Here is a 14,758-nt window from a genome sequence, read left to right as displayed (position 1 = left end):
TATTATATATATTTTTTTGCACCATGCGTGCATTTTTTAACGTTGTGAAAAAAACAATGGGAGAAATTAGCCACTACTGCAATGGCATCATAGTTTACGCAAAATAAATGCTATCTGCACGGTTTTATTGCTTTTAACCAAGAATCGAGACTGTTTTACGTGCATATCTATAAAGAATTCGGGGATTTAAGCATTTATTCACTAGAATTATCACAGGAAAAGCTCTGTTTACATTAGGCGGCCGCTACCTACATTCACTGACAGACTAGCATTGCATTTCAACATATTTACGTAAAATAAATGTAACGGCACGTTTTTTTTTCTTTTTGCTTTTCCCAAGAATCGAGACTGTTTTATGTCCATATCTATAAAGAATTCGGGGGTTCAAGCATTTATTCACAAGAATTTTAACCGGAAAAGCTCTGTTTACGTAAAGAATTCGGGGATTTAAGCATTTATTCACAAGAATTTTCACCGGAAAAGCTGTTTACATAAGGCGGCCGCTAGCTACATTCACTGACAGACTAGCATTGTATTTCGACATATTTACGTAAAATAAATGCTAACTGCACGTTTTTTTTTTTTTTTGCTTTTAACCAAGAATCGAGACTGTTTTACGTCCATATCTATAAAGAATTCGAGGATTTAAGCATTTATGCAGAAGAATTTTCACCGGAAAATATCTGTTCACATATGGCGGCCGCTAGCTACATTTACTAACAGACTAGCATTGTACTTCGACAATTCTAACTACACGTTTTTTGTTTTTTTTTTAAACCAAGAAACAAGACTGTTTTGCGTCCATATCTATAAAGAATTCAGGGATTTAAGCATTTATTTACAAGAATTTGTTTTGTCTGTGATCCCACTAGGTCAACTGTGACGGCCTCGCCAACAATGCAGCCCCCATATTTAACGGCCCCGCGCCCTGTGTCCCGTCAATACATTATGAAGTCTATGCAGTAGTGTAACCATTGAATAAGTATGAAGATTTTCCATAACATTACAACTATACTCACGACTATATTTTGTTCTCAAGACGGTAAAATAATTTGCGTAATATTGCGACTTTTTTGTAACTTTCGACTTACCAGTTAAAATTATACTTCAGTACTTGAGTCTTGCAACGACTACATTTTACGATTTTTAAAAATTGAAACATTGTAATAACAGCACAACTATTTAAGAAGTATTTCGATTTTTTTCTCTACATGTCCCTGCCAGACTTGGGTGTTTGCTCAGCAAAAACGAACAAACTACATAAAACCCCATCAAGTCGTAAAACAGGCCACCAGTGTGACGCCACATCATTCACTCGTTCAGCCTCAATTGATATAAAAAGCAGCTTTGGTGGCAGCAGCGTTGCCGTTAAGGTGTTGAGTGAGTGTAATGATAATCAACCATTAGCGAGAGTGCACTTTTGCTGTCAAAATATGACTTTCATCTCCATCAATAAACATAAAATAAATCCATCATGAAGCACGTGAAAGTCGTAAGTGTGAGGACAAAATGTCATCGACTATGATAGACGTCCAATCCATTTTGACTCGCTGCAAACCCTCCCAGTCAAAATGGATTGGACGTCCAGCGCCGTCAATGGCAGCCAATAACACAATTTGAGTTGAAAGAAGAAGACAAAGCGTTCATGTTCGTGTTTGCGCTTGCGTTTTGTCATGAACAAGTTTGTATTTTTATTGTCCTGCTGGTAGAAAAATAGAAAGTAGCAAAAAGATTCACAGTGTGAAGGAGAAGGCGACCGCTCCACCGGCGACCGCTCACTCGCTCATCTAAAACACGCCCACTTGCATAGAAAACACACCCACGCACACCCAAAAATAAAGACTCCAAATGTTTTGTTACCAAAGACGACAAGTTAGTGATGCTACACGAAAAAGTTGCAAAGTAGGGTTTGAATCTGGGGAAAGTTTAGCTTGAAACCCTACTCTGAAGCTCGACTTTAAACCCTACCAAGCTTGAAGCCCTACTTTGAGTCAGTCCATTTTTTTCTTATAACGTTACAAAACAAGTTTTATCTACGAGCTTATTATTCTGAACTCTCTTTAACGCAGCACGACGGCCATATTTGATATGACGGCCGCACTATTTTCCCTCAGAGCGATCCAGAAATTGAGTCTTTTTCCCGGCGGGATTATTTACACCACGGCCCATTTGGAGAGTTCATCAGCAGGACTATTTTGTAAAAGTTCGGCATCCCCCGCTTTTTCATCCGGTGCGGAACGTTCCGCTTTGTAGTTCTGAGTAAAGAGGGGGTCACCGGGCGGCTCAGGTAACCGCGTCTCAGCTGTTGTTGGTGCGGTTGTACGTCCGGCAGGGCGACGGCGAGGCGTTGGCCTGGTAGTCGAACTTGCCAAGCGCGGGCGGATAGTATGTGGTGGTGTACACGTTGGCCTGCTGTTGCTGTAGCGACGGCGGGAACAAGTTGGAGCGCTCGTCCGGCGTTAAGTTGTTCTTGTTCAATGTCTGGAAAACACAAAAATAAGCCATTTATTGACAGACCGTAAAATCCTGTGAGACGCAATTGGCCTCAGGGCGGCATGTGTAAGAGCTCTGTCCTATATGAATGAAATAAAATCACTTAAGGAAAGAAAAAATCATATTGAATCATGAAAGGTTTAAAGCTAATGTTTGAGGTTTTCATCTTCTACAGGGTTTCTACAGGTTTCTTATGTGAAATTTAAGACTTTTAAAGACATTTTTAACCCTGCACCGCAAAAAAAAAGTTGGCAGAACTTGAAATTTCAAGTCAACCCTTTTCACTTGAATTTTCAAATTTTGATGGAAAATATAAAACAATAATCAAGTTATTGCCTTAAACTCCAAATTTTAAGTACACTGGACTTCAGTGGCAACAGAGCACGCAGACAACCAAGCTAAACATCATGCCGGCTAACTAGCCAATTGCTAGCGCACTCTTCCAAAAGTCAGGAAGTCAGGCTGTAACCATTCCACACTTCAATTTCAGAATTCAGTTGTTTGTAAAGAATCTGGCAAGCTACAGTGGGGCTAATAAGTATTTAGTCAACCACCAATTGTGCAAGTTCTCCTACTTGAAAAGATTAGAGAGGCTTGTAATTGTCAACATGGGTAAACCTCAACCATGAGAGACAGAAATTGGGGGGGGGGGGGGGGGGGGGGGGGGTAAACAAAATCACATTGTTTGATTTTTAAAGAATTTGGGTCTTTCAGCATGACAATGATACCTAACACACAGCCAGGGCAACACAGGAGTGGCTTTGTAAGAAGCATTTCAAGGTCCTGGAGTGGCCTCGCCAGTCTCCAGATCTCAACCCCATAGAAAATCTGTGGAGGGAGTTGAAAGTCCATGTTGCCCAACAATAGCCCCAAAACATCACAGCTCTAGAGGAGATCTGCATGGAGGAATAGGCAAAAATACCAGCAACAGTGTGTGAAAAGCTTGTGAAGAGTTACAGAAAACGTTTGGCCTCCGTTTTTGCCAACAAAGGGTACATAACAAAGTATTGAGATGAACTTTTGGTATTGAACAAATACTTATTTTCCACCATGATTGGCAAATAAATTCTTTAAAAATCAAACAATGTGATTTTCTGTTTTTTTTTTCACATTCTGTCTCTCATGGTTGAGGTTTACCCATGTTGACCATTACAGGCCTCTCTAATATTTCCAAGTGGGAGAGCTTGCACAATTATTGGTTGACTAAATACTTATTTTCCACACTGTATATCATGACGTGGCAGATTTACGATGCCACCAATTATTAAATAATTACCGTATCATCATGAAATTGGTCATTCACATTCCTATCAATTTCACCATCAAAACAAACATGTTTACAGCCTGGAACAAACTTCGAACTAACGCGTGAGAAATCCCAGTTAAAATAGATTGAACGTCTTATGCCGTCCACGGAAGTGAAATGTGATTCATTTTTAACATTTTTACATTCATTAATAGATGTTACTAGATTTGACGATTTGATTTGATGTCCAATAGCGATAAACTCTTTTAAATTCACAGCAGAAAGACGAACAGAGCACTGAAAGAGTTAAGTCTGAGTAATTGATTGTGGCAGATGCGTTTAGTTGGCCGCTGTTTTCACAGGCGCAAGCAAATCACTGTAACAAATATAATCGAGTTCCATGTCGAACTTACTCAGCACGCTAATGGACAACACGCCGGAGGATCTCGCCAAGAAAAGGCTGCAGGAAGTTGGGCATTTTCCGCCAAAGCTGCAATTTCAGATCTTTGTCTGATGACTATGAGATTTGATCTACCAATCATAGACAGATTGATGATGCAGAGTTATTAAATGTTTGAATTTTTGTCACCGAGTGAGGATGGCGCATAGCAGTGATGTTTGATGATCTGCCATAACACAGAAAACTAGTAACTATGCTCATTTATCATTTTGAAAAAACAGGAAGTCGACCATTTTGGTTTGAATTCGCAGTTTTTGAGGCATTTTGGCAGATTTCCAGAGGCCATTCAAAAAGAAAATTGTCCCAGATGTTTAGTGTGATTGCTTTCAAATTAAAATCACATATACTAGACAGATGGATGACAGTTAAGTGCCACGTGTTTTTGAGGTTTTGTCATTGCACGTTGTCGGAGCACCGTGGCGGAGTTTGATGACTCGCCATAAAATTAACAAGTCAAATGACTCAGCTTGAGCTTAAAAAAAAAAAACCCAGCTGGTTTCACTAAGTGACATGAAATCTGGTTGACAAGTCAATTATGAGGAGTTCGACAAAAAAAGTGTCAAGCAGCCATGTGATAAACAATACCAAAGTCTGACATTTTGGTTTGAAGCAGTCATTTCAGGGATCATTTCGAAGCAGCCTTTCTGGACTTAACAACATGACATTTGGTGTACACGTTTATATTCTGTAGAAAGAAGCCATGTGGTAAAAGTCACAGAAAGTCTGCCATTTTGGTCTGAAGTGGTCATTTCACAGTCCATTTTGACAGCTCCATAATAGACTTGTTCTTTAAAAATGCAGCCCCGGACACCATTTGGACTTAGCAAGATGAAATTTAGTGGACATGTTTATAAGGTGTAGACTCACAAAAGAGTCTCAGAGGGGTGTTGCCTGCACCGGCGGGGGGCCCTGCCCTGCCTTGGGCTTGGTGGGCCGCTGGGGGTCTCGTGGCGTGCCGTGCCGGTTGGGGGGCTGCGGCTGTGGCTCGTGGCCTGGGTGGGCGGGCAGGTGTGGGGGTAGACGTGGGGTTGGTGGTGCGTCCCCTCCTGCCATTCCTGAAGGCCGGTTGATGGGTGCGCGGGTGGCCCGGGGGACCACCCTGGATCCCGGGGGGGACGATGGCTCCTTTGCTGGGCTGCGGGAGGAGGGATGGGCTGCGCTTGACCCCCCGCCCACCCTCCCTCCCCGGGCTGGCTGGGTGGGGGCCGTGGCCCTGGATTGGTGCCCGTGCGGCTTCTCCGCCCGTCTGCGTGGCTGTCGCGCGTCCGGTGGGGCTCGCGTGCTGCTGGATGCGGTAGGGCATGCTCGGGTTGGGGGTCCTGGTGCCGGGGTTGGCGATGGGGCGGCGTAGGGTTGGTCGCCAACGGGCTTACATTTATAAGAGATTCACATGATTACTGGGTTCTAGATCACAGAACTGATTTGTGTACACTCTACCTCTTTCAGTCACTTAGCTTATAGACACCCCCACCCCCGTCCCCCTCTTTCACTGGCCAATAGGCCCCCACATGGTGTAAACCAGAAATACATCTCGCTGACGATGGCACCAGCATATTAATAATTAGTCTAGATTTTCTATGTATTTCTTGTTGTTGTTTGAGTATGTGTTTCTTTTCTTTCTTCTCTTGTGTTGCTTTTCTTCTGTCCCCCCATAATCCCTTCCTGTTCGCTGCTTTGTCATAATAAAAAGGTATTTTGAATGATCACAATGGGAGTATATCAGACTCTCAATGTGAAACATTAAAACTGTTCAGACAACCCGGGCACTTAGACTTCCATTCTCTGTGTCAAACAGCTGAACAGGACAGGTTACAAAAAAAGTCCCAGAGGGTAATGTGGCAAAAGTCACAGGAAGTCTCCCATTTTGGTCTGAAGTGGTCAATTCACGATCCATTTTGACAGCTCCATTCTGGACTTGTATTTCAAAAATTCAGCACCAGAGACCATTTTGACTTAGCGAGATGAAATTTGGTGGACATGATTATAATTTGTGAACTCATGTGTAAGTCTGAAGAAACCATGTAGTAAAAGTCACAGAAAGTCTGCCATTTTGGTCTGAAGCGGTCATTTCACAGTCCATTTTGAAAGCTCCATAATAGACTTGTTCTTTAAGTCTGCCCCGGAGACCATTTGGACCTAGCAAGATGAAATTTGGTGGACATGTTTATAAGGTGTAGACTCACAAAAAAGTCTCAGAGGGTAATGTGGTAAAAGTCACAGGAAGTCTGCCATTTTGTTCTCAAGTGGTCATTTCACAGGCCATTTTGACAGTTCCACTCTGGATTCGTTCAATAAAATTTCAGCCCCGGAGATCAATTGGACTTAGCAAGATGAAATTTGGTGGACATGTTTATAATTTGTGAACTCATGTAATAGTTTGAAGAAGCCATGTGGTAAAAGTCACAGAAAGTCTGCCATTTTGGTCTGAAGTGGTTATTTCAAGGGGCATTTTGACAGCTAAATTCTGGACTTGTTATTTAAAGGTTCAGCCCCGGAGACCATTTGGACTTAGCAAGATGAAATTTGGTGGACATGTTTATAATGTGTAGACTCACAAAAAAAGTCTCAAGAGGTCATGTGGTAAATGTCACATGAAGTCTGCCATTTTGGTCTGAAGTGGTCATTTCAGGGGCTATTTTGATGGATCCAATCTGAAATTGTTCTTTAAGGTTTCATCCCCGAGTTCTAATTTTAGTTAGAAAATTTCATGAAATTTGATAGACATGTCTATCATGAGTAGACCCAACAAAATCTCAAGAAGAAACAGTGCCTTGCAAAAGTATTCGGCCCCCTTGAACCTTGCAACCTTTCGCCACATTTCAGGCTTCAAACATAAAGATATAAAATTTTAATTTTTTGTCAAGAATCAACAACAAGTGGGACACAATCGTGAAGTAGAACAAAATTTATTGGATAATTTAAACTTTTTTAACAAATAAAAAACTGAAAAGTGGGGCGTGCAATATTATTCTGCCCCCTTGCGTTAATACTTTGTAGCGCCACCTTTTGCTCCAATTACACCTGCAAGTCGCTTGGGGTATGTTTCTATCAGTTTTGCACATCGAGAGACTGACATTCTTGCCCATTCTTCCTTGCAAAACAGCTCGAGCTCAGTGAGGTTGGATGGAGAGTGTTTGTGAACAGCAGTCTTAAGCTCTTTCCACAGATTCTCGATTGGATTCAGGTCTGGACTTTGACTTGGGCATTCTAACACCTGGATACGTTTATTTTTGAACCATTCCATTGTAGATTTGGCTTTATGTTTTGGATCATTGTCCTGTTGGAAGATAAATCTCCGTCCCAGTCTCAGGTCTTGTGCAGATACCAACAGGTTTTCTTCCAGAATGTTCCTGTATTTGGCTGCATCCATCTTCCCGTCAATTTTAACCATCTTCCCTGTCCCTGCTGAAGAAAAGCAGGCCCAAACCATGATGCTGCCACCACCATGTTTGACAGTGGGGATGGTGTGTTCAGGGTGATGAGCTGTGTTGCTTTTACGCCAAACATATCGTTTTGCATTGTGGCCAAAAAGTTCAATTTTGGTTTCATCTGACCAGAGCACCTTCTTCCACATGTTTGGTGTGTCTCCCAGGTGGCTTGTGGCAAACTTTAAACGAGACTTTTTATGGATATCTTTGAGAAATGGCTTTCTTCTTGCCACTCTTCCATAAAGGCCAGATTTGTGCAGTGTACGACTGATGGTTGTCCTCTGGACAGACTCTCCCACCTCAGCTGTAGATCTCTGCAGTTCATCCAGATTGATCATGGGCCTCTTGGCTGCATCTCTGATCAGTTTTCTCCTTGTTTGAGAAGAAAGTTTGGAAGGACGGCCGGGTCTTGGTAGATTTGCAGTGGTCTGATGCTCCTTCCATTTCAATATGATGGCTTGCACAGTGCTCCTTGAGATGTTTAAAGCTTGGGAAATCTTTTTGTATCCAAATACGGCTTTAAACTTCTCCACAACAGTATCTCGGACCTTCCTGGTGTGTTCCTTGGTTTTCATAATGCTCTCTGCACTTTAAACAGAACCCTGAGACTATCACAGAGCAGGTGCATTTGTACGGAGACTAGAATACACACAGGTGGATTCTATTTATCATCATCGGTCATTTAGGACAACATTGGATCATTCAGAGATCCTCACTGAATTGCTGGAGTGAGTTTGCTGCACTGAAAGTAAAGGGGCCGAATAATATTGCACGCCCCACTTTTCAGTTTTTTATTTGTTAAAAAAGTTTAAATTATCCAATAAATGTTGTTCCACTTTACGATTGTGTCCCAGTTGTTGTTGATTCTTGACAAAAAAAATTAAATTTCATATCTTTATGTTTGAAGCCTGAAATGTGGCGAAAGGTTGCAAGATTCAAGGGGGCCGAATATTTTTGCAAGGCACTGTATGTGTTAAAAGCAGAGGTGGGTAGTAACGCGTTACATGTACATGTATTTATTGTGTAACTGAGAAAAATGTACTTCTATTCTAGTTTTACAAAGCTATACAGTACTTTTTACTTTTACTTGAGTATATTTGTGAAGAAAAAAATTCTAGTCTTACTCCGCTATTTTGGGCTACACAAGAGTCGTTACATTTTTCCTCTTTACTCTACATATTAGATTTATTTATTTTTTTTGCCAGCGAGGCCAAGAGTAGAGACGTGCCTGGTGTAATACCAAGGTAGCTCTACCGATTTCACCAATGAGACTTCGCAACAATAATCACATGACTTCATTATACCAATCAAACGCACGCTTGCTGTTCTATTTTCACGCCAGCCTGTTCAATCATGTGGTGTCTTTGAAGCCACGTAAAAAATGAAGTATTTAATATAGAGCGCTGTCGTCAACATGACTCAAAAGCACGGATTTTAACCTCTTTGCCAGTTTTTATTTGGCACAGATTGACCACGGAAAACTGGAGATATGATCCTTTTAATCCTTTTGATCATTCAAAGACTAATAGTAATTATGAAGGAACTCTTCACTATTCCAACTCGGAACTATTTTCTCCACCAGAGGGCAGTCATGCTCTTTGGACGAATAATGCTTCATTTATGTAATTTTTTTTCTTTCGTTGGAATTCCATATATATACTGTATATTTTTTTAATTTATTGGGCTTAATATGGTTATGTAATGGGTTATTGCACAGAATCATTTTAACAAAAGTCCATATAGATAACCTTGTGCTCAGAAAAAAATGTATTAAAAAAAAAAAATTCCAACAAAAATGTAAGCAGCTACTCACAAGGTTACTCATTACTTGAGTATTCTTTACCCCAGATACCTTTTTTACTTGTACTTGAGTACATTTTTTGGACGACTACTTTTACTTGAGTAATGTTATTTTGAAGTAAAACTACTTTTACTTGAGGAAATTTTTTGGCTATTCTACCCACCTCTGGTTAAAAGACACTGAAAGTCGTAACATTTGGTCAGAATAGGTTATTTAAGGCACCATTTTGAGAGATTGAGAGAATTATTCTTTGAAAATTCAGTCTAATTTGACTAAGTAACATGACATTTGGGTAGTTGTGTCATGAGTAAAGACCCAGAAAAATGTGAACAAAGTTATGTTTGAAAAGACACAGTAAGTCAGCTATTTTAAGGTGATATAAGCATAATGTTTTGCAATTTCAATGTGTCATTTGAAGAACTTCTCCAAGTTTGTCAGATTGCTACCAAATTTCAAACACGTACACTCAGCAGTTTGATTTTGTGTTGTTAATACGGATGGAACATGGCAGCAAAGTTTGATGATTTCCCATAAAACACTAAACTCTAATAACTATTCCATTTATCCTTTTCACAGGCTGCTTTGCGCTTGTCTTGAATCTCATTATCTTGTGAAGGTGCACCTCTTCGCGACAGATCGAGACTAAATCGATTTAGCCAGCATTCATCATTAGCATTGTCACGTAGCTAATTAAAGGGATTGTTAAAAGCCGTTTGACCTTTATTTCACGTCACGCATAAAAACCCAGAGGAATCGACCGCGAGTTGAAAATAGCTCAACGTTTAGCGCAACTAAAAGCTGCATTCAATTTATTTAAATATCAAAGACGTTGTATTGCGAGGAGTTGTGTGGCCGTAAAATTAAAAGAGTGCTTTTTGAGTTCATTTTATGATAAGAAAAATGTAGGAACCAAAGCAGGAAGCATTCTTGATAACCTTTGTTGGTTTAACTAATGAGACGGGAAGAGAACAAAACCGGATGATTCCGGGCGCTGAGCGAGTTAGCGGCAGCGCGCTAATGTAGCTCGTTAATAAGGCGCAGGTGAGCAGGCCATTCATCCTGGTGTGTCGAGACGAATGCGGCAATAAAAGTAGTAAATAAAACATGAGCGCACATTTATGGTTCCTAAATCTTTCAGGTGGCAAACATGGAGGCTGTGAGTTCCGTTTAATAGGGGTTTTGAGGCCTTAAATTTCAGCAATACAACGATGAATTTAATCATTTTCAAGCTACTACAACTACAATGGTTTTGTCCGACTATGGATGAACATGAGTACCAAATCCCTGAATTTATTAATTTCAAGATTAAAATTTTTATTAATATTTTTCAAAATCAAATTTTATTCATTTCAGTTTATATCAGTTTATAATAAGCATTAATTTAAACATTAATTAACATTTAATTCATTTCATATGTTATTTACGTAATTCATTTATTGTTTTATGTATTTTAATAAGATAAAATTAAGAAAATAATTTCATGACTTGCATGGGAACAAAAGTGTCTAAATGAAATTAATAAAAAGTGAACAAAATCAATGTTGGACTAAATAACAATTGAAATAAATAAATTGTTAACATGAATAAAAAGTGAAATAGATAAATGGTGGAATAAATAATTAAAATTGAGACGAATAAATATGTGTTTAGCTAAATGTTGAAATCAATAAATTTTTTATTTTATTTAATTTTATAATTTTAAAAATTACATAAAAAATATTTGTTGTAAAGAACCGAAACATATAAATACTGAAATAAATACTGAATTAATAAAATATTTAATTACACAATTAATCATTTATTTATCTATGCAATAATAATGCAACATCGACAAGTCAATGTCCTGGGCTAAATCGGGAAACCTTCACCAACCTTGAACTCCATGGGTGTGTACTTCTCGTTCTTTGGCGTGACGTTGCCCTTGTAGTTGAGGTGGTTGGGCGTGGTCGGGTGGATGACCGCCGACTCCTGCGACGGCTTGTGGAATCGTTGACAGTACACGTAGACCAGGAAGGACAGGAGACCCGCGCCCAGGAAGCAGGACACCCCGGTGGCGATCAGGTGGATAGACGTGAATGCTGCACGGTAATAACAACAAGGGGCGTTTGTTAACATTAGTGTTGTTCTGATACCGATGCTAGCATTTGTATCGATATTGCACTAAAATCACATCGCTCGTATCAGGGAGCACAAAAAAAAAAAAAAAAAAAATCAGTGGCAGCCAATGAGTTAAGTTACTGAATGTGATACTCAAGAAAAAGTAACACAGTGATCCCTCGCTACTTCGTGCTTCAAACTTTGCGCCCTCAGTCCATCGCTGATTTATTTTTCAATTAAAAAAAAGTGAGTGCATTGTAATTGCTTATTAAAGTTAACAATGACTGACAGACGTTGATGTTTGATGTTGCCAGAGGACCGAGCTTCAAACCGCCGCATGCGCCAATTATCGTTTAACTTGCTAAACAGTTGCAGTGGCAACTCATTCTGTGTAAGTGAGCAGCTTTGGATTTGAGTGGACTCACTCAATGAAGCTTCTTTCCATTGCTAAATCTGAATAAATACACTGAACACACCCCCAAAAAAATGTGTTTGTGTGTGTGCGGGGGTGTGCGCTACTTCGCTTTTTTTCACTTATCACGGCGGGTTCTGGTGACTATTAACCGCGAAAACCGAGGGATCACTGTAAATGGCAACTACTTCAATTTTGGTTTGTTTTACTGTCGCTTCCTGCCCCCAGCCTCATCTGAGTGAAACTGTTATACTTGCCAATGACTTAAATTGCTTACTCTTTCACTACAAAATTGGACGTTTTTTTTTCTTGACTGAAAAGCAGGGGTGTTACCAGGAGGGGGGGGGGCAGGGGTGGACAGTGCCCACCCACGGACACGCTCTGCCCACCCAAAGAAAACTAGCTCTAGTACTAACGGCAGTCTGGGTACCACGTATGGTATCCCATTCATATAGTACTGATGTGTTCTAGGTTTTAACCTTTGCGTTGTTACCTTCTCTTTCACCTTAAAAAAAAAACAAAACACATTTACGCATATTTTGATTAAATTTATTTATTTATTTTTTAACATTTTATCAAAGTTTTCACCAGTGTTCACCTGGCTGTTGAGTTTGGTGAGTTTTGAAGCACTCTGAGGGGGTCAAAGTAGGGGTCAAAGCGTCGGCGGGACAAAGAATGGCTGCTAGGGGGGTTACATAGTAATTGAGCTCAAAGGGGCTGCGGAACAAAGAATAACTATAATAATAATAATAAAACCTAGGAACCACAATAGGTTACCTAAAAAAAAACATTGTCACCTGCATGCCCATACTGTTCAATTATGGATGTGTTCTAAGTCAAATACAATCAAATAAACTTATTTGTTTAGACCAAATCACAACAATAGTTATCTCAAGGAGAAAACAAAACATGTTTTAAGGTGCAGTAGCCCTACACTGGATTTCGACCTACTTGAGCATTGTAGTTTTTTTTTGTTTTTTTTTGCCCCCCCCAGGTAAGAATAATGCCCACCCACACCTGGCATCCTGGTAACACCACTGCTGAAAAGGAAGTTTAGACCAAGGCAGTCATGGTGATTTTGTTAACTGTTGGCTTGTGAAGCCCTTTGAGACTATTTATGATTAAAGGCTATATAAATAAACTTGACCTGACTTGGCTATTTTCCGCTTTGTGCGCTGCAGTTAAGGCATCTATCAACAAACACTTTCTTCGGATTGCATTTTGCAGTAATGAGTAACGATGATGGATCGGTGGAGTGTATGTGAGCAGCAAAAGTTGGTAAGAATATAGTAAAAAGTATACAGAATTAACCAGGATGAAGACAGAGACTACATGTAGTACGTATGTGGCATGCGCGGGGGAACATGCGTGTGATGAGGGGCTGAAGGACCACTGCTAATCCACTTACCTCCGCAGTGTTGGTCCTTGTCAAAGCCCGATGCGGGGAGGATGACTGCAGAGAGGAAGACATACACGGTCAAACAAACACATGCACACAAACAAACATACAAACACACATGCGTTGAGTAACAACAATGGGTATAGGGGGTGCACGCATGCGACAACTTTGTCGATGGTGTTTGAATATGTGTTATCCGTGGAGATTAAAGAACAATATAGGCCTATGTGTTTATGTTGTTACAATGTGTAAACATCAAAATGAATCCCATGAGGACGAGAAAGGTCCTGACCTTTGAAATAGATGAAATAGGGCACATCTCGTGAGTTTGGCTTTATTTGTGTTCTTGTAAGAGTGAAATTTAAATGACCCAAGACAGAGGATTTTACCTCCTTTCATTTGGTTAACTCATTCAGTGCCATTGATGATGATACGGTAGATGTGCAATCTACAGTATTTAGACTAGGAGGACTGGCAGTGGAGTTGCAGCCAATGAGTTAACAACCATGCTTTCCTTTTTTTGGCCCCAATCCCAAAACAAGTTCAAGTTTATTGTCCCATAAGGAGGGGAAACTTATCTTACAGAAGGTGAGCACACAGATACACAACAACAGATAACACATACACATAGAATAACAAAGACCACAATTTAAAAAATGCTATGAACAGCTTCGCCTCTCGGTCCAAGAACTGTGCAAATTTAGCAGCCTAATCGCACTTGGTATAAAGAAGTTCTTTGTCCTGTTGGACTTAAAAACAAGGGACTCTGAATCTCCTGCCTGAAGGGAGAACCTCAAATGAACAATGAAGGGGGTGATCTGCACAGTCAAGTATGTCATTTGCCTTCCTCATAACCTGCCTCTCATAAATATCAGTTAAGGAGAGCTGTGGACAACCTATTATCTTACTAGCCACCTTAACAATGTGGTTGATGTCATTTTTCTCTTTCAGGCTGATACCTCCATACCAGGCAATAAAAGCAAAAGTAAGAACAGATTCAATAAAAGATTTATAAAACAAAGACAAGATATCCTTATCAACATTAAAAGAGTTCAGCTTTCTTAGGAAGTACTGTCGTTGTTGACCCTTTTTGCAGACGGTCTCTATATTTGCCTCGAATTTGAGTTTACTGTCTATCACTGTGCCCAAGTATTTATACTGCTCTACCACCTCTATACTGCTACCTTTTATACAAGTGGGTTGAGGAGGAGCAGGTTGTTTTTTCCTAAAATCTATACACATATCCATATCCGTATTGGCCCGAATATAAGACGGCCCTGATTATAAGACGACCCCCTCTTTTTCAAGACTCAAGTTTGAAAAAAGACTTTTTGAACACCAAATTAATTTTTATACAGAAAATAATTACAGTACATCTGAAACAAATGATTATAACAATATGTTTGAGAGAAAAAGCATGTT

At 40.0% G+C, this 14,758-nt stretch overlaps 1 protein-coding gene across 4 annotated transcripts in view; it reads right to left on the bottom strand.

Moving 5' to 3' along the window:
- Window positions 1–1,267: 1,267 nt before the first annotated feature.
- Window positions 1,268–14,758, bottom strand: part of sema5ba (sema domain, seven thrombospondin repeats (type 1 and type 1-like), transmembrane domain (TM) and short cytoplasmic domain, (semaphorin) 5Ba) — a 242,106-nt gene continuing 228,615 nt past the window's right edge. The window contains exons 21-23 of one of the 4 annotated variants that reach the window (XM_057852114.1): window positions 13,346–13,390; window positions 11,301–11,506; window positions 1,269–2,481 (exon numbers count right to left, since the gene is read on the bottom strand). In XM_057852114.1, the coding sequence (XP_057708097.1) occupies window positions 2,299–2,481; window positions 11,301–11,506; window positions 13,346–13,390 (434 nt within the window). In that variant the 3' untranslated portion in view covers window positions 1,269–2,298. Of the gene's footprint in view, window positions 2,482–11,300; window positions 11,507–13,345; window positions 13,391–14,758 lie in introns of all 4 variants that reach the window. The other 3 variants (XM_057852116.1, XM_057852118.1, XM_057852115.1) reach the window with 3 other exon arrangements.

Source organism: Corythoichthys intestinalis, chromosome 12 (assembly GCF_030265065.1).
Source record: "Corythoichthys intestinalis isolate RoL2023-P3 chromosome 12, ASM3026506v1, whole genome shotgun sequence".
Lineage (NCBI taxonomy): Eukaryota > Metazoa > Chordata > Actinopteri > Syngnathiformes > Syngnathidae > Corythoichthys > Corythoichthys intestinalis.
The sequence above is the reverse complement of the archived record's forward strand: the minus strand, read 5'-3'. Positions and strand labels throughout refer to the sequence as shown.